The sequence below is a fragment of the Rhynchophorus ferrugineus genome, unplaced genomic scaffold (genome assembly GCF_030347505.1).
Source record: "Rhynchophorus ferrugineus isolate W39M unplaced genomic scaffold, kcgeb_rfMv2 rfM6, whole genome shotgun sequence".
In the NCBI taxonomy this organism is placed as follows: Eukaryota; Metazoa; Arthropoda; class Insecta; order Coleoptera; family Curculionidae; genus Rhynchophorus; species Rhynchophorus ferrugineus.
Genome location: NW_027472585.1, coordinates 36,961,886 through 36,985,782, shown reverse-complemented (window position 1 = coordinate 36,985,782; position 23,897 = coordinate 36,961,886). Strand labels below are relative to the sequence as shown.

The following is a 23,897-nucleotide window of genomic DNA, read 5'->3' as shown; positions in this document are numbered from 1 at the left end:
AGTGAAGATACAAATTCTACAATAAATAAAAATTCATTGATAATTTATTATATCTTGAAATATACCAAAATTATGTTTAATTAAATTTTAATGCCACCAATTACCTTTCCTGATATTTCATTTTAAATTACCCTCCAATTTAAGATTGATTCCTAGTAACTTTATTTTTATGGTTAGTAGACATAGTTGTCTGGCTGGTGTTTTTGTTTGGTTAAATGGTTAGAATTCTGTTGAAAGACCGTAATTTTAATAGTATTAAACAATTTTTAATGAGGGTTTATTCCCGTAAGAACTAATTATGTATGTGTGATTAAATCGCGTGTAAAAAATTGCGGTTTCGACCGTAACTGATATGATAATGGACTCAAAATCTTCAAATAAAAATGGTAGTGTAGATGCGGAAAATCTGAACCTAAGTTTGGATATGGGCGATGATATGAAATTGGACGAGGTAAATTATGAAAGTGATGTTTCTTCTAGCACGTCCGAAGCTTCATCCGACCCGAGCATCAGTTCTGTAAGTAGTAATTCTTCAGGACAAGGGCGACGTGAGAGACATAAACGGGCTCGTTCCAATAATAAGAGCCCATCGCCAGCTGCTAAAAGAGCCCGATCCAAAGAAACTAAAGGCAAATCGTACGATTATTTGACCAAGTTAAATTATCTATTTCGAGATGCTCGTTTTTTCGTTATTAAATCCAATAATGCTGAAAATATAACACTTTCAAAAGCCAAAGGTGTTTGGTCCACCTTACCTCAAAATGAAGCAAATTTAAATCAGGCTTACAGAGAAGCTAGAAATGTACTTTTAATATTTTCTGTTAAAGAAAGTGGCAAATTTGCAGGGTTTGCCCGTTTGCACAGTGAATCTAGACATGATGTACCTGCAATATCATGGGTTTTACCACCAGGATTATCAGCTAGGGCTTTAGGTGGTGTTTTTAAAGTAGATTGGATCTGCCGTAAGGAATTACCTTTTTCTAGTACAATGCATTTATATAATCCATGGAATGATGGAAAACCTGTTAAAATTGGCCGTGATGGACAGGAAATTGAGCCTAGAGTGGCGGAGGAACTTTGTCGTCTATTTCCAGAAGATGATGGTATAGAAATTACACCTATATTGAGATTAGCAAAAGAGGCTTCCAAAAAAATGGGTCTAAGAGGAAGAAACATCAAGGCCAGAATGCCCATAGCAGCTAGAGCTACATTTAATTTTATGTCAGCTAGGAATTTAGCAGCATCAGCTTACAGAAGGTCACCATCACCTCGCACTAGAGATAGGTTAGTTAAATATAGATTTGAGTTATAGTTTTAATACTGAATTAACATTTTTTTAGGTATTTAGCATATTATGAACGTGAATCACCTAGACCCTATACAGCAGCTGCTGCTGAGGCCTATGTTGCAGATTACATGCGTTCCATGCAGCATCAACTACCTCCACTTCCATATGTGGCTCCTCCAGGTTTATACCCAACATATGATGGTTTACCATCAGCCAGGTATATTTACAGTGTAGTAATATAACTTCTTTTTATATGAAATATCAAGAACAGTATAAAAAAGAATTATGTCAAGTTTATAAAGCGTGCGTTTAATGAAATGTCTTTGTTTGCAGATATTATGACAGTATTCCATTAGAATATCCCTCATCCAGGCTAGGTTACACTGATAAGAGATCATACGAGAGATCCGTGGAGGAGTTTATTTGGAGGAACAAGGAGCGAAGATCTCGTGACAGAGATCGGTCGAGGGACAGAGACCGGTCGCGTGACAGAGACAGGGAACGTTCGAGGGACAGGGACCGAGAAAGGGAGAGGGATCGCGAGAGAGACAGAGATAGGGATAGAGAGAGAGAAATACGACAACGGTATCGAGATCGACGGTGAATAAAACTCACACTAGACTCTTACATATATATATAGTGTTGCCTCTTATATTGATACCTATATGGAACTAATGTATTTTTAGATATTGTGTATTAAAAAACTATTCGTAAGAAGAAATACTGTCAGTTGGCAACAAAAAAAAACATTACATTAGCAAAACAAATGCATATAAGAGTGAACTTTTCCGTATTTTATTTGTTTGACATTGACAATTATTTTTAGCAGTTGGGCGAATAGATATATGATTTAATATACTATCAGTGTATATTTATATACCTACTTATTATGCATTTGTTTTGTATTAATCTCTCTAGATTAAAATAGTATATAACGGATGTAATAAAAACAACATTTGGATATTTTCTTGTTTATTTCTTTTAAAACGTGTTTTACACCATTATTGTAGTATTAATTGATTTAAGAATATACTAAATAGATCGAAGCTACTACTTCGGTCAGCTGATTAGTCGAAAAACATTTGCTAGGCGAATTCATACTCGATTCGATTTTTTTTTCTGTAAAATGATCAAATTTTTCTTGAGTTTTGAGTAATTTAATAACCACATGCATAATTATTTTTACTAATGAATTCATTGGTAATGTGATTTATCTATAAGTTTCTAAATATAATTGGCATATTTTTAAGACTTATTTAGGGACGTTTTATGACTGATTTGTACATTTGCGTTGCGGGGTCTGTAATGTTGTAAATAGGAACTCTATTAAACTGAGAGAACATTCAATGTATATATTTTTATAAGGTATTGGGACTGTATAAATTGTTAGATATATATAGAGTAATTGAATAATTACTAGAACGGTATAGAATATTTTAGTGAACATTGAGAATTTTTTTAATTGTTAGAGGTTCTTTATTGACTGCATTATGTGGTAGTAGGACATACATAAACAAATATTGCTATTAAATTCCCAGTTCATTTGTTTTGCAGCAGCACTTTTTTTTATTCCTCTAGACACATTTCCAAAAAGTGTAAAAATGTATAAATGTACAAGTAATTTTTCATAAATATTTATATACTGTATAACTGTAGCTTTAGGATTATTTTCGGTATTTTGCTTTATATACCAGATGAGTCACAATGTCATTAAAACTGGTAAAATAGACGGAATAGTTTGTTATGAAACTTTTGTTAATTTCTAGTGATCTTGGTGTAGAAATTCTATTATTTATTTATGTGAATTTCCAAAGCGAAAAATGTATCTTTGTGATCTGTGTTTTTTTTTCAATACAACGTTTGATTGTATAAGAAAAATATTAGTTTGTAATTAGATATTTGTAAAATATATTTCTTACATTATATATCTAAACATTTGTATTATTTCATACATTCAGAGTGTAACATACTAATGTTTGTTCTATATAATTAGATATATATTATTGATTAGATACGATTGTATCTAAAAATATTAATTTTCATCGCCTACTAAATATTTATGATTATCGATATGATTCTACTATTAAAGCTCATAGTTCTTCTTTTGGTCTTTAGTGTTTTTCTAAAATTAATTAATTTAATAACAGGATTATTTTCATACATACAAACTCACAATTTTAAGATATATTTTTATATTAAAAACATACTTTTCAAAATTGTAGGAATAATATTTAATTTATATCAGTTTATATCTTTTCCTTTTGTTTATGATAAATGTAATTCATATTAGAATAAATATTTTTCAAAATGCATAATTTTAATTTTTAAAAATAGGTTATCGGCTTGTGTTATGAAATAAATTAATCAAATCCTATTAATTTGATCATTTTTATGGCTTCCGAGTGATTTTGACCTATTTTTTAATAAGTGGATTATTGGTTATAAACATAAAATAATAAATATTATTTTTTCGATATAATAAAATGGAATAAAAATTTTTGTTGACAAATTTTTGGGAAGCTAGCATTTAGATGAAATGTCATTCAAATAATAATACACTTGTTACTACAAATTTATATTAAAAATAATGATATGAGGTCGTTAATATATGGGGGGATTAATAATCCTTTCCTTATTCAAATAAGCCGCTTGAAATGTTAACGTCCATTGGTCAAATGCATTCCGGGTGTGAGTGTCTTGCGCATAGAAGTCACTCGGGTTGTTGCTCTCCTACAAGTTCTGTACACCGAAGAAAACCAGTCCAAGACGAATGTTTTCATTCGGATATCGGAATGATGTTAGTAAAATAAAGTGGACCTGCCGTTAGGCGACCGTTCTACTCGTCACGTTGGTGAATTTTGTGTGTTTTTCGACAAGTTTTTTTCATAATTAAGTGCAATATGAAGATCAATTTTGACATGTCGAAGCGGTTTTACCCCTTGGTTTCCCCATCATATACGTTCTACCCCTAAAGAGCCGGAATAGTACATTTTTTTCGCTGTTTCATTCAAAACTCCCGTTTATAAGGTAAGTTTAAAACATGGTTTTCAAGCTACATCGTTTTAAATGTTGCAAGATGCCAGATTTCGAATAGTGCCCTTGTTATTATGCTAATTTTTTATAATTACCGCATATCCAACCAGATAAATATTCAGAAAAATCGCTGTTACTGCAAGCAGGTCGAAATCCGTAATATTTCTAACCTACGCAGCTTTTTTCAGTACCGGCATAAAATAGAATTTGCATATTTTAAGTTTTATCTAACCAGAGAACAGGGGCGGGCTTCTCTATAAGGCCGTCTACCTTCTTTTTCAATAAATGTCAATGCTGAGGTCATGTGTGTTTATGGATAACTTCTCATTGATTTATAACTGTCAGGAGAGTGGGAACATAAACACTTATTCTACTGTTTACTAACCAGTTAATTCAATTTCATTACGTAGTTACTTTCTTTATTTTAGAACAGATAAACTAGTGTAATGTTTTGTTTATTATTTGTAGAAAACGTCGGTACAGTAGTTGATAAACATGAAATTCCGTGAATTGATCTTGGTTTGATGTGTAATTAGAGTGTATTGTTACTATTATCCATTATACTCCAATTGATGTGTATCTATGACAGTTTGTATGAGGTAATGATATTTTAGAAACATATTTAAATCATTATATATATAGTAGAGTTTTGATATTATTTATATTATTGTATATTCTAATCCTGGATTTTTTGCGATGATTAAATGACAATGTCTAATTTAAGCGATTCTATTTTGGTACTAATGCTTTGTCTTGGACAATGCACTGAAAATATTTAATGAAAATAACCTACAGATAAACATAAGATTGAGTACTATATTAAATTAGGTAACACGTGTCTTTCTTTAAATATCTGAATCGTTTTGACCGGGTGCCTTATTCTTATGGGATCAATTGTTCAATCTACGTGCAACGGGCACCATAAATCTTGTGACGATAGGAAGCAGATGGTGATATTTCTTTGAATTTAATTTATTGGATCATATTTTGCAAAATTGCACTAAAGATAGAAACAAAAGTAAGTGTGCCATATTAAAAATATTAATTCATTTTATATTGATATTTGATTATATTACTCTATGCGCCAGAATCAAAAAGAAATGCACGATCTATCGGTTTAATTTTAATATTTCTACAACTTTCAAGGTAAAAATATTCGAATGCTGAGCGCGTTTGACATTAGTTCGAAGTAGTATCCAAAATTAAGCGGACAGATCGCCTGATACTTATAAGGTATTATTTTTAATTAATAGTTTTGGCAGTGTTCAGTCAAGTTTCCCGTTTAATTGACACTTACACATTGTCAAGTTACTTTCTCGAACTGGTATGGTAGTGTAATGTCTTTCGCAAGTTTTACAGCATGTCCTGCGTAATTTCTTTTCAGTGATACGGTTTAATTTGTTCTGTTAATTACTATTGTTATCACTAACAGGCGAGGTTTTTTTTGTTGGCGTACAATGGCGACATTTTTTTCCACTTATTTCCAACAAAAGCTACGCAATATTTTATATGATGCATTATTTTTAACGTAACCAGTCTGGAGGCTTACGACACCAATTGAACTCGTATTGGGAACTGATTTTTTTATTGTTTAGAATTTATTAGTAACTGCAAACTTGTTTCGGATGATGTAAGTAGACGGCATCCTCAGTAGGTTTTTATTGTTCTCTTACACAACGCTGTTTTAATAAACTCTTTCGTATATACGATTTTTATATCTTCTCTTGTATTATAATTATCGTTTTTACCATTTTGATTTGTTCGGACTTTGTAATCTTGCCTGTAGCTGTTTAAGATGAATTTTAATGTTTAATTGTTTAATGATGTTTTGTTTTAACGCTTTCCTGTGTTCTTAATATTTTCTGGTGATTGTTTACGGACCTCTTGATCTCTTTCTGAGCTACAGACGCTACTGCATATTAGCAAATGGTACTTTATCCAAAAACTTTTGAATAACAGATTTTGTAGTATCAGATTTGGATAGCTTACTTCCATGTAAGCTTTAGAATTTAGTTATGTAAAAATGGTTTATTGTATTGTTAATGTTTCTTTCCCGGTATGTTTCCTATTTTAAGTTAGTTGCCTAAATATTTTGCACAATGCTTCTTAAAGTCTGATGGGAAAGGGTGTAGGCATTATTCGTTGGTTATTAAACGAAATGGTCAATTGATACAAGAAGATATATTCGACCAATGTGCTCAAAGTGTATCACAATACTTGTGATATCTTGAACTAGTTAAAGAACATACTATTTAGATTTCAAGTAAGCTGAAATAATAATTTAACGAAACCGGTACATATTTGATGCGCGCTTCTCCAGGTACTTACCCTGTGGTCGCTGGGTTATGTGCTTAATATAGGTTCGAATTCAGAAGTTTTGTTATCTTCTTTAACAACTCTAAGTCTAAAATAAGACTACTTAATTTCATTTGAGCCAGTCATTGTGGGTTACAATATTTTGCATCAAATCCAAAAATTTATTTCTCAATTTTAATTCTTAGTTAATTTTGTAAATAGTACTCTAGAAAATAAATAAAATAGTAATAAAAATGTATGAAAATGTAGAAAATATTATTAAAAATGTATATATGTATATATTACATAAATGGCCCAATGAATTCTTTATGATAGTTGTTTTTCTTGCTTAAGTAATATATATTCGTAAATATGTCGCCTCAGACTCAGTGTTTTTTATACTGTTTCCTTATTTTTATACTGTTTCCTTATTACTACTTAAAAATAATAAGTAATTAGTTTAAGACAATTTTGTTATTATATCTTATTTTGTATATGCCTACAGTTTTAATTTACTTAAGTCAAAATACCCATATAATCAAATAATCAGTCATATATACTTTATCTTGTTTTTTGGAAGTACCAATTTAATACTGTTACAAAGGGTATTTTCAATTGGTGTAAAATATTCTTAAGAAACAAGACCTTCATTTCATACATTTAATATAAAATTTCGTGTTTTCTATTGTTAATTTTTACGTTTCGAACTATTTTGACCTGGCACCATATGATTAGCATATATTTTTAACGAGAGTTTCACTAGCTTTGATGACCTGAATTGACAGTTGGTGCAGTTTATTGTGATAAAAATTTTATGCAAAAATTATTTCAAATATTATTTGGCAGTAAAATACAAGCATACACGCATTATTGTAATATGTGAAGCCAATTTACATAACAAATAACCAATAACATTAACATATACTGAATTAGTGGAAATTAACCTCATCTAACTTTTGTGAAAGCTGTGCGAAATCAGCGAGGTTTTAATTGGGAACGAGATTGATATAAATGGACAGATTATTCCTCATTGCGTCCGACTTGTTGTGAAGGAGGTGATGTTAATATTAATGAGTCAAAACAACGTTTTTATAAAACGACGGAAAATGTCTTTATGCTTTCGTAAAATGGCTACCGAGCGCCTTGTGGTTATATAGTTTGGGGACCAGTTCATTGATAAAATCTTTATTGTCTTAACGCGTTAATGTGGCTATATTAATAACGTTTAACTCCATTCATGAGTAACTCAACACTTTAATTAAATTTTTTGCGGTTTTGTATCATACCATTCGGTGATTCACGTTGTAAATTATGATACTATTTGTTGATGAGGTTTTGATAAAGAATATGCCATCAAGGTTAACCACTTATAGTTCATACGACGCTTGCTATATATATTCTGGACCTAATAATGAAAAGACAGTAATTTACCAATAAAAATGACTAGTTTTCGAAGTATTCTCCATGGTTAGCAATACACTTTTGCATTTACTAGAACCAATCTTCGTAATACTTTTCCACTCTGATTGAGATACTTATATGTCATTTGGTGTTTTAGGCCTTAAGAGCTTGCATTGTGATGATGAAGAATTATGAAAAACTGGAAAAAAGTGTTTATGGCAAATAAATGGCTGTCAGAATATCATTCGGAATTCACGGTTCTACATTGCTCTAACGGCACGGTTGCGTCTTCTTGCTTCTTTTCGAATTTGACTCGCCTTGGAAGACCTATACAGTGGATTGTTTATTTGAGGTTCATATGAATATATCCATGATTCGTTATCTGTGCAGATATTATACATGACATTTAATGCGATTGTATTTATTAACCATCTGATTGTACCATCGTATTAATACGAATATTTTTTTGAGATGCCAATTAGGCGGAATCCAACCATAAGCCATCTTCATGCCATATCTTCTTCTCGTCATACTAATGTCCAAAAATTACTCAATCTCGCGGTAAGTCGCATATTAACCAATTATGGTTATAAAGGACCAATTTCCAATCGGAAATGTCAGATAGAGCCTAAGAACACTGCATATTGCGAGGGTTCAAAATATAAATAACAATCCCGATATTTTGGCGTCAGGTTACAGACAACACAACATAACCTCACTTTTATGGACCTTCTACGATTCCTTTAAAACCCCGATTTCTCTTCCCTTAATGAAAATCGGACGAATGTGGGTTTTTATGCGCTTTATAATGGCCGAATAAACGAATACTGATTAACTACATGGCACAAACAATAGATTTTTGTTCGATATACGCAACCGTTCAAATAAACACGCGAACGGTAGACGGTAATTAAGTCGATAAACGTAATAAATGCATTTTTGTGGTCATATTTGCATAGAGTGCCTTGGCGATTTTCATTTGGTTTGTGGTTACTTTATAAGTGTGTGTATAGTTCTTGTGATGATTCTAGCCGATCTAAACTAATAATAAGTATTAATATAGTGATAATAGTTATTTAATATATATACTAGGTTGTTAAATATATTTGTGGAAATTAAACAATTTCCAGAATTAAGAAACGAATTGATAATCACAAAATGGTTTTACTTTTCAGTGTAATTTATAGTAGTTTTCCACACATTTTTTTTTGGAATGTCAGGAAGGCGGAGGAAACAAAATCTAGCGAACAAGCCCGGGTGTTTGTTGAAACAGTTCATACTTTAATCGACTTATTCTCACTTATGATTTTTTAGTTGTATGGGTGTAAATTGGGTCTTCTTGAATTTTTGCTCTTAAAGGTCATAGTAACAATCTGAGTTTATTGTTTTACTAGTTTCCCTCTGCAGTCAATGACCAATACCCCTTTTGTATATAAACCACTTGTGCTAATGTATTTTAAGACACCTTTGTTCGACGTTTTCGAGCCGTTGTTAGCGACTGCGGACTCTTGAAATATTCGATGTACCTTCAGATGAATGATTTTAATGAATCAGATTTTATATGTCTTTCAGGTGAAACCTTCAAGGTTTGTACAACCATCTTATTTACTTTGTTGACAGTTGTTTGTGAAGAAGTAGATTCACATTTTTCTCATTTTTTCATTCATTCTTAATAAAATGACTTGTCCTTTTTACTACTGATAAATATATGAATTTATGTAATAATGTAATGTGTGGAGTTAGAATGATTGATGTTTGAATAGGAGTTTTTCATAGCACTTAGCTGTCCAATTATATTACAACAAATTTGTCGATTTCAATATGTGATAATTCATTTAATATATTTAGAGTGGGTCTAGAAGTTAAACAGCATCGGTGATAAATAAATTATTGGATGAAAATCTAAAAACGTTCAAATATATTGCTTTAAAAAGTAATTGAAATCAATTTTTTATTCAAGCATCTAAGAAAATACTTCGTGCGTATGCCAAAAGGCAACTGGGCCAGAATAGTTACTCTGCGTACTCATAATATACACAGGAGTCTAATTCTGGAGAATCATGGCATGCATACAAGAATAGGAATTTGCAACGGTGCCAGTTCTTGCAAATTATACGTACATTTGAAGAATATAATATAAATAGAATAAATTATCTTGAATTCAAGAAGAAAAGAAAAGAACTGGTTTGGAAATATAGGAAAATGCACTGGCTAATTGGAAGAAAATCACAATTATCAGTACATAATAAATTGCTATTATATAAGCAAATACTAAAACCTATATGGACATACGGAGTTCAATTATGGGGATGTTCTGCAAAGAGTAACATAAATCAAATACAAATTTTTCAGAACAAAGTCCTGAGAGGTATTGTGGGTGCACCCAAATACTATAGGACTGATTACCCACATCGAGACCTTCAGATACCCACAGTCAGTCAAGAAATCAAGAGAATTGCAAGGAGGTATGAGGAAGGACTCCATTCTCATATGAATATTGAAATATTGCAACTATTGGACACAGATTGTGCACCAGAACAGGACACAGACTCAAAAGAATCAAACCATCTGATCTTGTGTTGTGTTGTGTACTGAGGTGCATATATTAAAAAAATCAGCAGTGACATGTATAAACATTATTTCACCAGAGACTGAGTTAGGGCCGATGGGTCCTCCTAGTTATATACCTAGATTTAAGTTATCATAAAGACAAATTGTAGGTTAGACAGAAACGACTAATAACAATATATTAATTAAATAAAAAATCTTGAATTCACAAATTAACCGAATATTTCCATTGAGACCCCAGTTAAAATTTGTGGACCATTTTCATCCCCTATGATATAACAAATGCAATATGAAGAACCATACGTAATGTAATAAATTATTTCTATATTTGAAGAGTATAATATATATTCTGGAATTCACAAATTAATCTAAAATCTCTCTTGAAATTCAAGTTCATATTTAACTAAGTTTACTGTTATTACTTTAAGTTTATATATTATGTCGATTATTATTTAATTTTAATATGAAAAAGAGAAAATAAAACAATATATAAGATGACAAATATAATGTATGTATCAATATATAAAAACTAATTTAAAATTACTCTATAATCATTCATTCAATACAAGCAAGGAAAACAATTCCAATCCATATGCACTAAGTTCGTGTTGTTCTTTTGTTTCAGAAGTATAATTATGGGAAATTTGACTCCATTATTATTATATACACAAGGCTCTATATAATCCAATAGAGATTTGGTTTAAATACGTCAAAAGTGGGTATTTTGACATGAAAGACAAACTTTCGGACCGGTCACAAAATGTAAAATTGAAGAATTCGAGTGGTTACTAGATGAAGGTCCACGTCCAATACAAGAATAATTTGCTGAATCACAGTATTTGTGTATTATACTATGATAATATTCATTAAAAAACTGTATGTCAGACACACTAGCAAAATAATCACCTAAACAGAATATTCACTCAACTGACTACTCACTGTGGAATCAGGATACGTTGTGAATTAATTATTAAGGTGGAAAGTTCAAACCCATATAGCTCATACGCTTCGCACTTCTTCTTAGAAATAAAAGTTGACCAGAGAAACACAATTATTTGGAAGAAAACCTAAATAAATATATTTAATCAATATAAATAGAAACTTTATCATCAAACATGATTTATCAATTTCGAAGCATAAACAGAAAGTGATTTGGCCGGTTTAAACTTTCGAAAAATGAAAGTGCTGTCTTGGTTATTGTTCTGGTTTTGTTTTTAACATTTCACACCACATCAGTTTAAGTTAAAATGATATGCGGATTGTGGCGATTTTGTTTATAATTGTTGTATGTTTACAGTTCATTTTAGCCCGTAATATAGACGAAAATGTTTACGGAACATGATGACACAAGAAATTCTGACTGACTTCAAATTAAGAAAGACATATTTCTTTAAGCACATTCCGACAATATATATGGAGGTACGGTAATTAATACTAGTGATGTCTCAAAACATCAAAAATCTTACTTGTTTTATTATTATTTTATTACCTATCCAGTTGAAATTATCCATCATTGATTTTACTTAACGTGATTAGGACAAGACAGAGTTGTTATTGTATTAAGTGCAGTGCAGAATTTAGTTTTTATAGATTTTTTAGCAAAAGTATTAAGTATTGTTCATCGATATCTGTTACTTTTCCCCATCTTTCAGACAATTTACAGATTCCCTCTCGAAAGAACTGTGTGAAAAGTGTCTTCATAAGAAGTGAAGCGCTACTCAGACAGATCTCTACTCATATGCCGGAACAAGTAGTAATCAGAAGCAGCAAAGTCTGGAGTATACAGTACGTGGGGTAGCACTTTCCATTTTAATATTTTCAAGTTTTCATCAGTTTTACTACGTGTGGTCGAGCGTTACCATTTCGAACAACAAAATTATTATCGCCCTTCCGAATAGTCATATCAGGTCAAATCGTAGGCAAATACAAGTCTAGATTGCTTTAAGTGTATTTATTAAATGATACACAAATTCAACGGAACTGTCGCCTGCAAACGACTATCGATTGTTCAGTAATTGACTATTTTTTACTATAAACTAATGAAACGGATAATGCACGTCATCAAAATTTATGACGTTAGCATGTCACAATGTGGCCGTGTCAAATTTGACTTTTGGTTTATTTTAATTCTGCTATAACAAAATACTAATGGAAGTAAAATAATTAAATAAAAATAATATTATGAAATATAATTTATTTTAACATTACAGTACATGTAATTCATGTAGTCCATTTAAAGCTTTTTTAGTAATGCGTCATGGATATTTGTGACGTTGAAACATTGCAACGTTGCCGCATCAACTCTGAGTTTTAGTTCAGTTTGCTTTGACATACAAGAACATTCTAATGTAAATAAAATAATTGAACTAAAATCAAATATAATTTATTTTAATATTATAGTACATATAATACATATATTATCGAAGGACTTTAAACTACAATTAAGAACACAGGTATAATAGTTTGTAGGTTAGATTTCTTTTGTTTATATTTTTAACTTTTTCCACACCATCCATGACGTAGAGTTTCTAGGCGCGTTTTTTATGTAGTGGTATCCCCCTGGAGGCCTAATCCACCTAATTAACAATTGTATATCTGAGAAACGTATTTTACTTTCATTCGAGAGCATATTTACCTTTTTACGTTTAGTTCTTGTTTCCTTCGATGGTGTGTTTATTTGTCAAGTCATCTTGGTATCACCGTATATTTTATTTCTTCTGCTACTATCGGTGTACACCATTCTTCATAAAATTAATCACTGATTTCTGTGTAATGCATATACCATATTTACAAAACAGTATTCATTCTCTTGTCATACATTCTAACCTATAATATATATAACCGCTATTTTCGGTCCGACTGATTTTATTACTACTTACTATCGACTGTTTCAGTCATGTACTTTTAGTTGCTATTTTCGGATCTACTAGTTTCATTCCACTGTTTTTTGACATTCTGGCTCTGCCGTCCTAGCCGCGACCTTGAGAAAGATACGCCGAATTTATGCTTACAAAGATTTATATGTAATATATGTAGATTTATGTTTTTGTTTATGTTTATGTTTAATATATTATATATTAATATAGCATTTTGGAAGGTTAGTTTTCAAAATTGTAATAGGGAAAAAAGAATAAAATTGTGAATGATAAATAGTAAAATACTTTTTATTGTTTTAACGGAAATAATAGGTAATATATTTCTTGATTGACTTTTTCGTTTCAATCTAATTCTCTCGATTTTTTTTCAAGTCTTTTGATTATCAAAACTTCAAGTTTTTTTGTCTACTGTAAAAACAAGTTTCTACAGTAGAAGTTGTTAAATTTCGTAAAAAATATTAACGGTAAAGAGGTGATAACCATATTTAATATCCATACTAAATATTTCACATTCAACAATTTATTTTCATGGATATTAAAATACAAGAGAATTATAAATTAGTAAGAGAAGAAACACGTACATCTCCCTCTTACTTATCGTACGGTTAGAACAAATATGCTCATTCAAATAAAATATAACAACCAGTTACATTTATAATGACTTCATTACTTTCCAAATATTAAAATTAAATATCATGAAAAGTTTTTGGGATAATTAATCGATTCCTTTTTCATAATTTTAAAGTAACACTAAATTATAATATTAATTAACACTGCCAATTGCCTTTTAATTTAATTTAAAATGACCTGATCCAAGCTATTAGATCCGTCCTTTCCTCTCTCACAATTTATAATGGTGGCAGGAATTGGTACATCATCGTTTGATATCACGAACTGAAAAAACAATCGAAGCTTAATTACTATTTTCGCTAGTTTTTGTCTATCGACTGTTTCGACTATTTTCAGTCGATACTTCCAACGCTATTAATATTAAATTATTAAATATTTAATAGTATCATCTTTCTTACGTATTTCACTGGCAAAAGAAGTCCCCCATCGTTCCTATCGATGTAACTGATTGAAAACGCGACCAGTTCGTGGCTTTGACTATTTAATGGCATTGGTATTTTCAATCAGAGCAGACAGGCAGATATCAGAGCAGATTAGGTTGATATTCCGACGCATCAGACAGCATTCTGTCTCTTTTTAACTGAGATAAAATGAGAAGGAAAAATCCGCTTCGAGTTACAGATACATTTTACATTTTTATAAACTGCTTTGGCCGTTTTGTTGTCATGGTTATGGTGACTCATAGTTGAATGCGTCTTTTTTTCTAAAAATGCAAAAATTGCAACATTAATTCAAGCCTCTAATAATTAATATTCTAATCAACTTGATATCATCGTGATACTTGGTATGATTTTTAATGAAATAAGTTGTAATATAAGCATTCCTAGTACTATTACCAATCTATTCAATTGAATTTAATTATGTTACTCATCGCCAGAAAATGAAAACGAGACCGCATATCAGTAAAACGCGCAAAATAATCTAAACTGGTGAATCTGTGACAATCGCTATTTTTCATTGTTAGCGCCGGTATTTTTACGGAGATAGCTGATAAAATTAAACGATTTAACCTCATTGGTTGAACAACGATAAAAACAGGTTTCTTGTAACGTCAGACTGACTTATCACCCGTTGTTTATATTTCAGGATCAGTCGCTGCGAAATGGATGATAAGAAGGGTGCGCCGCGTTTCGGTGGTTCCAAAGTGTCCGAGATAGCGAACATCTTCCAGAGCCGCACGCCCGGCCAGAAGGAGGACAGCATCTTCGCGCCTCTGAAGAAGACGTCGAAACTGAACAACGGTTCCGCCGAGAAACTTGATGTCCCGGACCCACCCACGGTGACCGTGATGAGGACCGAGTCGCACGTGACGCGATTCAACAACGCGCGCGCCATGTTCGAGAAGCTGGGCGCCGAGGACCAGGTCAAGCCCTCGCCGAGGGTTGTCCCGTTGCAGGGCACCAAGAGCGCGTCCAACATCCTGGACCGGTCGTCCAGGAGCAGTTCGGCGAACAGCGAGACGCGCGAGACCAAGTCGCAGAGCTCCAGGTCGCCGTCGCCGCCCAAGAGCGGCTGCGACAAGTTCAGCCGAAGCGCGCCCACCCTCAACGAGAACGAGAAGAAGTCGAACGGTTTCGGCGATGAGACGGTCGCAAAGACCAACGGCAGCGACACGACGACCAAGATCGACGAACGATCGAAACCGGTGCTGATGAAGAAGCCTGAAAAGCCCGAGAAACCCGAGCGGAAGTTCAACAGCAAGGAGCTGATCGAGCGCCAGAGGAATTGGACTTCGCACTTTTCGAAGAATCGCGGTTCCAGGTACAACAGTGATCCCAACAAGACGGAAGTTCGGTTGGCGGTCAACAACAAAGAACCTTCGAGCGACAGTAAGGCCGTGTCAGCGGCCACGCGGAGTGCTTCGTTTAATAATACGCGCATCATCAGTCCTCCCACGTCGCCTCCTCCAGATCCCCCGGTACGGACGGAGGCGTCCAGGCGTCCCAACATCACGAGAAAAGAGCGGCCCGCCTCGGTCATACCTACCACCACGTACACCAGCACGGCTAAGATGGACCAGTTCACGTCGAAACCTGGTCCCACGTCACCAAACAACGAAATCGGTAACAAGAAGGAGAAGAGGTCGAGTTTGATCATTATGTCTTCTTCGAGTGAGGTGTACAAGGTGTCGCCGCCAAAGTACAAGTCTACGCCGGATATCAAGGACACCGACAAAAGAGAGTTCCTTCCCAAGTGTCTGTTTAAGGAGGAGAAGAACAATGAGAACAGCCTCCAGCTACCCATACACGGTTACGTTCCTAAATCGCCGTACGACGACAATGATGCCAGCCGGGAAAATCTTTCCTGCACCTCCGGAAGCCTATCTTCGCTCAGTCCGCCGAGCAGTCCAAGTAAAATGAAGTCGGAGCAGGAGAAGCAGGAAGAGGAAAGTAACGAGAAATCCGCTATCGGTGAGTGGTTTTACAGATTTTTTGCATGAAAGATTCTTGACTATCAGGTCAATTGAAAAGTCTCCGGCCTATCATAGTAAAATACATTTTTTGGCAAAATTAGTTTTTTTTATTCAACATAATTCCCTTCAAGGGTGATGCACTGATTATAGCGACCTTCCAACTTTTCGATCGATTTTTCCATTTTTGTAATACGATTTGTCCTTTGCTTCAAAATAGGCTTCAGTTTCGTCGATCACCTCTTCATTCGACGAACATTTCATCCCAGCGAGCATTCTTTTGAGATCTGAGATCAGGAAATAGTCGCTGGAAATAGTCGCTGGGAGCCAGATCTGGGGAATACGGTGGATGAGGAAGCAATTCGAAGCCCAATTCATGGATTTTTGACACGGTGCATTGTCTTGGTGAAGCAGCACTTTCTTTTTCTTCAAATGCGGCTGTTTTTCGGCGATTTCGTCGTTCAAATGGTCCAATAACGCTATGTAATAGTCGCTTTTGATGGTCCTTCCTTTTTCAAGGTAGTCAATGAAAATTATTCCATGTGCATCGCTAAATACGGACGCCATAATCTTGCCAGTCGACTGTTGCGTTTTCCCATGTTTTGAAACATATAGTGTGCTAAAGTTTTGTCGCAGGGTGTCTGTATAAACGTACTCTGACCTCGGTATTAGCGACATTAATCTAAACCATTAATAAGTGTGAAAAAATTAAATTAAATTATTAATTTAATTAAAAAGTTCGTTCATTTCAATGCTCTGCTTGATAACTATGTAATAATTGTAGAATATATTCCGATATATATTTAGTTATCAAAAACATAGTTAGGTGTATTGTTATTATTCAAATATCGTCAGCAAGATTCACATCATCCAAAGCCGAAACAGATTTAAAGAGTAATTTTTATGTTTAATTGTTACCACGAGTTTATTGTAAATAGACACATTGTAAATAAAAAATAAAACGTGAACCGGAATCTCAAAGCAATTCTATATATTATATGTGTGTGATGTTTGATATCTTATCGCTTACTGATTGATGAATAATCTCCTTAATATTGTTTAAATATAGCACGCAATCAGCGAGAATGGTTTATTGCTATTTCGTGAGATAAAATTCTAAATGTTAAACGATTTTATCTGTTTCGTTGTTTACCTTTTCTTGAATGTCGATGTACTTGTTCCACTGATTTTGTGGATTCTCCAACTAAAATGTTGTCTATAGGGAATTTTCACATTCCACCAATTTACAATTTTAACCGAGTTTATTTGTTTTATTTTAAATAAATCGTTTTATGGCAGACTTAATAGGTGTAGTAAAAAGAAATCCATTACTTTTTCACAAGCCTCTTTGGAGGTGAATTTTTTACCAGCAAAATATAGACAGGAAACTGGACTATAAGTTGGATGCCTAAGAACCTCCGAAGAATAAGGTTTTGACTTTATACACAATTTTTGCCATGGGGATCAAAATTGACTGCTTCTGGACGATTGTTTCATTCAAATGCCCCAGTTGTTCACAGTGCAAGTTCAAATTAAGAATTTGGACGTAGGGAGGCAGCTCAAGTCTATTTTGCTGTAATTCAGCAGCACTTAACAGATGGACATTTGATGCATGAAGTTTTTTTGGTTTAATTAATGGTGAATCCATACATGCAGCTTCTTTTTGTAATCAGCCTTTTCCATGTGATTCCAAATGGTTTTTGTGCAATATTTAGCTCATGGGTTTATGGGACGGTTGGACTCAGCTATTTCCGTGATCTTATCCACATTTTCGAGCAATTCAAAGTTAACCAAGAATATAGGAATTATGATGATGCTTGATGAGATTTTAAACTATCAGAACACGCTATTCATATTTGCAGCTATCTAGCTTACGTTTTCACTTTTATCAAGGCAATACTTTGAAACATAGCGTATTTTTTCTTTTGCTAGTGTACATCTTTTACGTGAGTTTAAATAAAACTGGGTCAACGATGTCCAAAACTGACAAATAAGTTTTATGGTGTGAATTATCAGCATCTGATGCCATCTAATCATCTGATTCAGTTTGTATATGCGTGCCAATACAACAGAACAACAGTAATAAATTAATTTTATAAATTAAGATTGTACTAAGCATATCTAACGTAAAATGCAATTAAAAGAAATTAAAAACCTGTTCTTCACATGAATTAAAATTGATAGGATTTCATTTTTATTTCTATAGCAGACAAGAATGTATTTTCGGCGTTTTGGGACAGTGGCTAAATTTCCTCAATGCTGAATCCACTGTCTAAAATAACGATAACGTTTTATGAGACATAACACGAAATGTAAGAAAGAATATTTAGATCGATAAAAATATCGTTATTTTAATCGTCATATGTCCCCTACTATAACTAAGTTCAAACATCAATTTTAATTATTTGTTAGTTACTAATAACAAAACACAACAAAAATAAGCCAGCTGAAACTGAATATTATTGTAGCGACGATCATCAGGGTGTGACTTACGAACACGTTTCTTAAGGTCATTTCTAAGTTAATTTTAGACGCCATAAAAATAAATTAAATTAAAGATGCCGTCGAGTGCGAGGGGAGATGGTGACGGTTCTCGAAAGGATGGGACCAGACGCTTTTGTTTCCTTTTGCTAATTAAGGAAAATTTCGGAGAGGAACTTGTGAAACGGTTTTACCGACATTTTCGTCGATCGCAATTTTTTTGGGGTTTAGGATTTATTGATATCTTTCTATCTCTTGATTTTTTCTAAAGATATCTGGTTAAAATAATGAATATTGACGATATAAAAACTTTAATTATAAATAGATTAATTATTTCGATAATAACCAGCCTGAAAACTTCGGCAGGAAGCTTTGTTCTCTTTTAAAGTTAAGTACGTTCTTGTTAGCGTTGGGAACTATCGAATGAAAACAGTCGATAGTCAAAAAACTAGGGACTGAAAATAGTAATTACTATGGACGATTCGACTGTTTCATTAAATTCCTGGTGTCAGACGAATATGTACGAATCCTTTCCTGTATAAATTAAATTAAATATTTTAATATGGTAATTGTTATTTTTAAATAATATACTATAATAAATATAGACAATACAATACAACTTAAACAACATCTAAAAACTAAAGATGTACATTAACTATAAATACTAAATAAAAATTAAACATATATCTAATCATAGAAAAAGAAACTAATCCATGACATAATTAAAAATGATCGCACAATAACTACTAGAGCTTTTTTAAATAAAGTAGGTGGTTTATTTATTATTGAACGCAAATATTTTTTAACAAAAATCCAGAGAGTAATCGAAATATTACCTATTATTACTATAAAACAGTCAATAGTATTTTACTATTTAACATTCAAAATTTTAATCATTTTACCCTATTACATTAACAATCTTGAAAAATATGGTTCCAAAATGCTGTTATGTTAATATACAATATATTGTTATTTACAAGCAAACTACCAAAAAAATCATAAAAGTATTTATATTACATATAAATCTATATAAGCATAAATTGGGTACATTTTTGTTAAGGTTGCGGCTAGGACGACAGAGCCAGAACGTTAGAAATCAGTCGAATGAAACTAGTAGAACCAAAAATAGTAACTAAAAGTTCACGACTGAAACAATCGATAGTAAATAGTAACAAAATCAGTCAGACCGAAAATAGCGACTGAAACAGATTAGTAATATTAAAGTAAATTAGTAATAGTTTTGAATGTATTTTTTGTTATTGTGCTATTTATGTTATATTATATGTTAAAAAGTAGAAACAATATTTAAGCAGTTAATATTTTCCTAATGAATCCTATAAGGTACTGAACTATAGATGTAGATTAAATTTAAAATCGCACCTGTCATCTTAAGTTAATGTCCGTAAATGGACTTTCATTTGGATTTCTGTTATAAAAAAGTTGAAGGGACCACTACAATGTTGTTGTGGCACACATAAGTCATTAGAAGTATATGTTTGTAGTTTATAACTTTCAACGTCTATATTACTCTATTTTCACGCATTCATACAGCAACATCCTTAGTTGTAGGAATCCACTTACCCACTTTATCTTATTCCTCTTCATCCTCCTCGCCTAGTATTATACATAATTTCATTATCATAAATTTTACTAGCACTAATAAGTGGATTGTCAACATTAACGTATACATTTTTGCTTGCACACCACCGAAGGTTTACAGAAACCAGTTTGCAGCTTTTTTTTTCGTTGATTTGGAATCAGAGATATTTCAATTACATTTAAAAGATTGGGCTCCACTTTTCCAACAGTCAGGGCTTTTCTTGTAAAAAGCAACCGCTTAGAGATATGTTTCTTTGACTTCTTTGAACTTGAAATCACGTTAGAAACGTATTTTCGATATTTTGAGTTGATTTACCATGTCGCCTTAACCTTTGATAGTAAATTTTTATAATACAAATTATTATAAAGCAATACACGATACACTACACGTAAATATGTTCAGTAAAATGGTAATGAGAAACTTTAAAATGTGTTACAATGATGGTTTTGGCCATATATATTATAGTTTAAGTATACAGTCACAGAACTGATGCCAGAAAAATATATTTAATGGTAAATTGATTAATTATTTAACCTTACATTGACTTTGTTGAACCGAATTATTTAAAAGTTTTAACGTATAATCTAATTATATAAAATTTGTATATAAAGTTTGTTTTTCTACCTGGTGATTTGTTATTTCAAATATAACCAGTAAAATGTCATCGGAACCAATATTTTAAATAGTTTCATAAATTGGTTTTGCCATTTCTTTTTAGTTTTTAGTCTAGAAAAAGATACTGGTGGTTTTGACAGTAAATTAAGGCGGTTTTTGTGTTTGTTATAAATCAACTTCTTTAAACCAAATTAATTCTGTTTACTTGTTATTTTTAAATAATTGTATTTTTTGCATATTTATTTTACAATTTTGTAATTATGATTAGAATTAGTATTTTGAAATTGTTTCTTGAATAATTTTTGCAGTATAATTATTAATAGTTTGAAGATATAATAGGTTAGGGAAAGATAACTTCCTTTTCTTTCATATTTTTCATGGTGAATTTATTCATATACATTTCAAATACTACCAATGATGAAGGCGTCACTAAAATCGACGACATTTTGCCATTTTTATTTTCATTCGTGAAACTATAATTATCGTTGTAAAATATTTAGATTTCTAGGCGAAAAGCTGAACTCTAACTATCTAATGTAAAAGGAACCCATCTCCATAAACACTACAGAACGATGATCCCGAACTGCATTTAGCCTTTTGAAAGTTACGGATTCACCATTTTAAAGCGCGGTGGTTTTTTATTGAGTGAATGAATCTTTTATCTAGAATATTGTATAGACGATACGATTTTAAAGGAAAACCTTGTATAGACGATACGATTTTAAAGGAAAACCTAAAGTTACTTTTTCCACAACCTTATTAATATTGATAAAGTTGGCATTAAAAGAGAGATCTAGGACACGACTGTCATATTTATAGTAACGTAAAACATAATATTAAAAAGAATATTAATATAGACTGGGCCTAAAGTTTAACATGGGCTCCGAACCACGGTCCTCAGCATTAAGCCTACCGACTGGCGAGTGACCAACTTTAGAAATCATCCCAGAAGACATCCGGTCTTACCCAGCCTGGTTAATGACGTGACTGGGATCATTTTCCTTCTCGGATTTTACACTCTTGCCTAGAACATTCACAAATATTAAACAATCACAAACATAAATTTACGACCATGCCCCAGCAGGATTCAAACCCATGGCTATCGCAACAGTAGGAGTACCGTCCTATCGCCTTTATCATTGCGCCACCAAGCCGGCAGAATATATTTTATAATTGGTTATGAAATATTTCAAAACTAAATTGATCTATTCATGCAAGTTTAAATAAATTCGAATACAGGTTAACACGGTGTAATGGAATCGTTTTAAATAAAGTAAAACGATACGAAGACACGTTATAACATAATACTAGGCAGTAGCAAGCGCGCACTTCGAGACGAGAGAGAAGAATGAAAAAAAAGTCCATCTACATCATAGTTGACCCGGCATGCTTGTAATGCAGCTAATGTTGTTGATGCAAATGACCGGTCAGTCAGTCGTAACGTAGGAAATAAATATAAATGTCAGGCAGCGTAGCGTTGCATTTGTTTCTTCTCGCGAGAAATTTAACTTTCAAGCACAGGGACAAATTACTACCGTGGACTTGTCGTCGTTTGAGGACGTATGACGCTGAAATATTGTACAGCAGTTCGTGCTGTAGATAACAGCGAAAAAATTAGATATGTTGGCAATTATGTAGACTTGAGGCATTTTTACCTAGTGTTTCATTTCTACAAGATGTTTGTTGATGTTTAAGGGGTTTGGGGTTTAATAAAAGGACAAAAAAAATTGTAAATGTCACAGGCTAGTGAAATAGGGGTTATAAAATGGCGCGTGCTGTTTGACAAGCTTCCAACTCTTGCAATGTTCTGAAATAAAAATAATTTATATCCTCTTAAATCAATTTTAATATTATGATAACAACAGTAAATCGGTGCTAAAAATCTTATGGTGCTAAGTTTGGAGCATTTGATGGATACATCCGAATTTCCCTATCAAGTTTGTTTTTGTGGGCTGTCCGAAAACGAGCGTGGTCCAGTGTTATTATAAGGAAAGACCTTTCCTAATTGCTCTAAAATATTTGATTTTTTGATGTATAGAAACTGAATTTGTTTCAAGAATTTTAAAGTTTCTTTATTTAAATCCCCAGCTAATAATATCCATCGCCAATCACGACTTTTTCCATTTTTGTGGTAGCATTAAAATTTCAAGTTTTTTCATATGCTATTCAAAATTCAACATATGGGCACATCGAATCAGAAGGAGTAAATCGGGTTAATACAGTGGATTTGGTAGAGTTCCCATTTAAAGGTTTTAATGGGTTTTGTAACACGTGGAAATGGGTTATCATAATACCACTTTGCCACATTTATAGTAGTAATAATTGATGAATGTTTCAAGTACCCTTGGATATGCTTTCTTTAATTTTTAATGTACTGTTTTACTTTACCATGGCATTATTCGATAACTATATGGAAATTATGACTTCTGAAATATCGAGACCAATACACTTTTTATCGATTTAGTATGTTTTCTCTCGAATAATATTTTGTTAGCTAGTAATGTGACTTATTTGTTCAGAAAAAAAGTTCTTTGTTCAGGGTATAACGAAATATAAAAATACATTTATATAATATATTTATTCGATACGATGTGATATAAGTTATAGCATCTGTTGTAGATGCTATGTATATTTTTGGAGACTTAGATATATTTTTCTCAATTACTAAAATATATGTTTAAAATATAAATTCAACTCATA

The 23,897-nt window shown here is 32.5% G+C and overlaps 2 protein-coding genes and 1 long non-coding RNA gene across 22 annotated transcripts in view; 2 read left to right on the top strand and 1 right to left on the bottom strand.

Moving 5' to 3' along the window:
• The first annotated feature begins 175 nt into the window (after nt 1-175).
• Ythdc1 (YTH domain containing 1) lies at nt 176-3,221 on the top strand. Its single transcript, XM_076408836.1, has 3 exons — nt 176-1,284; nt 1,341-1,505; nt 1,622-3,221. The coding sequence occupies exons 1-3, from the start codon at nt 353-355 to the stop codon at nt 1,890-1,892; spliced, it is 1,368 nt and encodes a 455-aa protein (XP_076264951.1). The 5' UTR covers nt 176-352; the 3' UTR covers nt 1,893-3,221.
• An 808-nt stretch (nt 3,222-4,029) lies between these two features.
• Spn (protein phosphatase 1 regulatory subunit spinophilin) overlaps nt 4,030-23,897 on the top strand; it is a 77,596-nt gene continuing 57,728 nt past the window's right edge. For 4 of the 20 annotated variants that reach the window (XM_076408803.1, XM_076408818.1, XM_076408800.1 and 1 more), the window contains exons 1-2: nt 12,247-12,370; nt 15,178-16,502. In XM_076408803.1, coding sequence (XP_076264918.1) covers nt 12,324-12,370; nt 15,178-16,502 — 1,372 coding nt within the window. In that variant the 5' untranslated portion in view covers nt 12,247-12,323. Of the gene's footprint in view, nt 4,316-4,688; nt 4,921-5,239; nt 5,340-8,983; nt 9,069-12,165; nt 12,371-15,177; nt 16,503-23,897 lie in introns of those variants that run through there. The other 16 variants (XM_076408817.1, XM_076408814.1, XM_076408809.1 and 13 more) reach the window with 14 other exon arrangements.
• Nucleotides 12,953-13,360, bottom strand: LOC143199075 (uncharacterized). Its single transcript, XR_013006354.1, has 2 exons — nt 13,221-13,360; nt 12,953-13,161 (listed from the first exon to the last, which is right to left on the bottom strand). It is a non-coding gene; the product is annotated as an uncharacterized LOC143199075 (long non-coding RNA).